At 48.2% G+C, this 1616-nt stretch overlaps 1 protein-coding gene across 1 annotated transcript; it reads right to left on the bottom strand.

The window, feature by feature from the left end:
* Positions 1-1103, bottom strand: LOC127869846 (uncharacterized). The gene is made up of 2 exons (XM_052412506.1): positions 667-1103; positions 1-175 (listed from the first exon to the last, which is right to left on the bottom strand). Exons 1-2 carry the CDS (start codon positions 1101-1103, stop codon positions 1-3), a joined length of 612 nt encoding a protein of 203 aa, XP_052268466.1.
* Between the last annotated feature and the right edge of the window lie 513 nt (positions 1104-1616).

Here is a 1616-nt window from a genome sequence, read left to right as displayed (position 1 = left end):
CTATAATGGAATTTCTTCTTCTTCCCATATCTTGCTGACGAGCGGGAGTAGTAGCTCCACACTGGTCCCCACGTCAGCCTTAAACGCTTCTGCATGTATGCTGTCAGGTCCTGCAGATATGCCGTTCTTTAATTGCTTGATGTCGCTGCTGATCTTCCTTTGTGGGAGTGCAGCACTGGATTGGCAGACCGCTTATAGAGGCGGAATCTCCGGTGGGTTTGCAGGAGCTGGTCTGTTGAGTAGTCCTGGAAGTGCTCAATCCACTTCTTCTTCTGCCCTTCGTCATCTGTTATTACTCCTCCATTTTTGTCTCTTACTGGCCTCTCTAGCTTGGAAAACTTTCCTGCTAATCTCTTGGTGATGGAGTACAGATCTTTAGTTCTGTTCTGATAGGCTGCCTTCTCCGCCTCTGTTGCAAGCTTCTCTAGGTAGTGCCTCTTGTCTGCTCTAGTACTTTACTTGACGCTTCTATTTTCTTCGGTGTACTTTTCTTGTGCTTTAACTTTTGTGGCTCGTGTTCTGCTGTTGTTGACACTTGCTTTCTTTTCTCGTCTTGTCGCCACTTTCTGAAGCGTCTCTGCTGATATCCACTCGTTTTGGTTGTAAGACTTGGAGCCCAGCACTTCTTTTCATGTCGGAGTCACTGTTTCATTCACGTTTTTTCACTTCTGCTCTATCGTCTCTTCTTCAAGCAGCTCCTCTAGGACCTGCAACTTGTTGGAGAGATCGGCCTTGAACTCTTCTTGCGTAGTGGTGTCTTTCAGTGTTACTGTAGCAGTGTTGTACCGTTGGCCGGGTCCCTCTGCCCAACTCTTCTTCAGCTTCATTTTCAATCGGGCGACAAGGAGATAATGGTATGGACGAATGGAAGACACGTCTGCTCCACGCTTTACACGTACATCCTGAATAGAGCGACGAAACTCCTTTGCGATGTACAGGTGCTCAATCTGGTTCTCTGTTGGCAGGTCTGGTGACACCCAAGTTGCCTTGTGTATCCTTCTGTGATGGATAACACTTCCTCCGATGACCAGGTTACTTGTGGCGCACAGGTTGGCAAATCTCTCCCCGTTGTCGTTCATCTCGCCTAACCCTTTCTTTCCCATGATCTCCACATATCATCGGTTGCCATTGCCGATTTTGGCGTTGAAGTCACCCATTAGAATGATGAGGTTTCTCTTTGGTCTGTCTTGTATGATGGTTTACAGTCAATTGAAAAAGTTGTCATTCTCATCCTCTTTACTGTCGTTCGTCGGGGCGTAGCACTTGATTATGCCCACATTGATCTTCTTCTTGGTAAGAAAATAGGCCGTCATGATCCATGGTCCGTGTGCCTCCCATCAGATGAGCGCTCTTTGTGCCGACTTAGCAAGCATCATGGCTACTCCCTGGGTGTGTGCTGCATCCTCCTGCTCATGCCCCGAGAACAACAGTAACTCACCGGAAGTCAGTTGCTTCTGCCCAGAGCCAGTACATCTTGATTCGCTTATCCCTAGGATGGTGAGGTTGAATATCCTCGTCTCTGTGGCCACTTGCGCTATCTTCCCGGACTCGTACATGGTTCGGACATTCCATGTACCGATGGCGGTTGTTGTATTTGTGGAGATGATGGTCGTCGG

This window comes from Dreissena polymorpha, chromosome 2, assembly GCF_020536995.1.
Source record: "Dreissena polymorpha isolate Duluth1 chromosome 2, UMN_Dpol_1.0, whole genome shotgun sequence".
Taxonomy (NCBI): Eukaryota; Metazoa; Mollusca; class Bivalvia; order Myida; family Dreissenidae; genus Dreissena; species Dreissena polymorpha.
The sequence above is the reverse complement of the archived record's forward strand: the minus strand, read 5'-3'. Positions and strand labels throughout refer to the sequence as shown.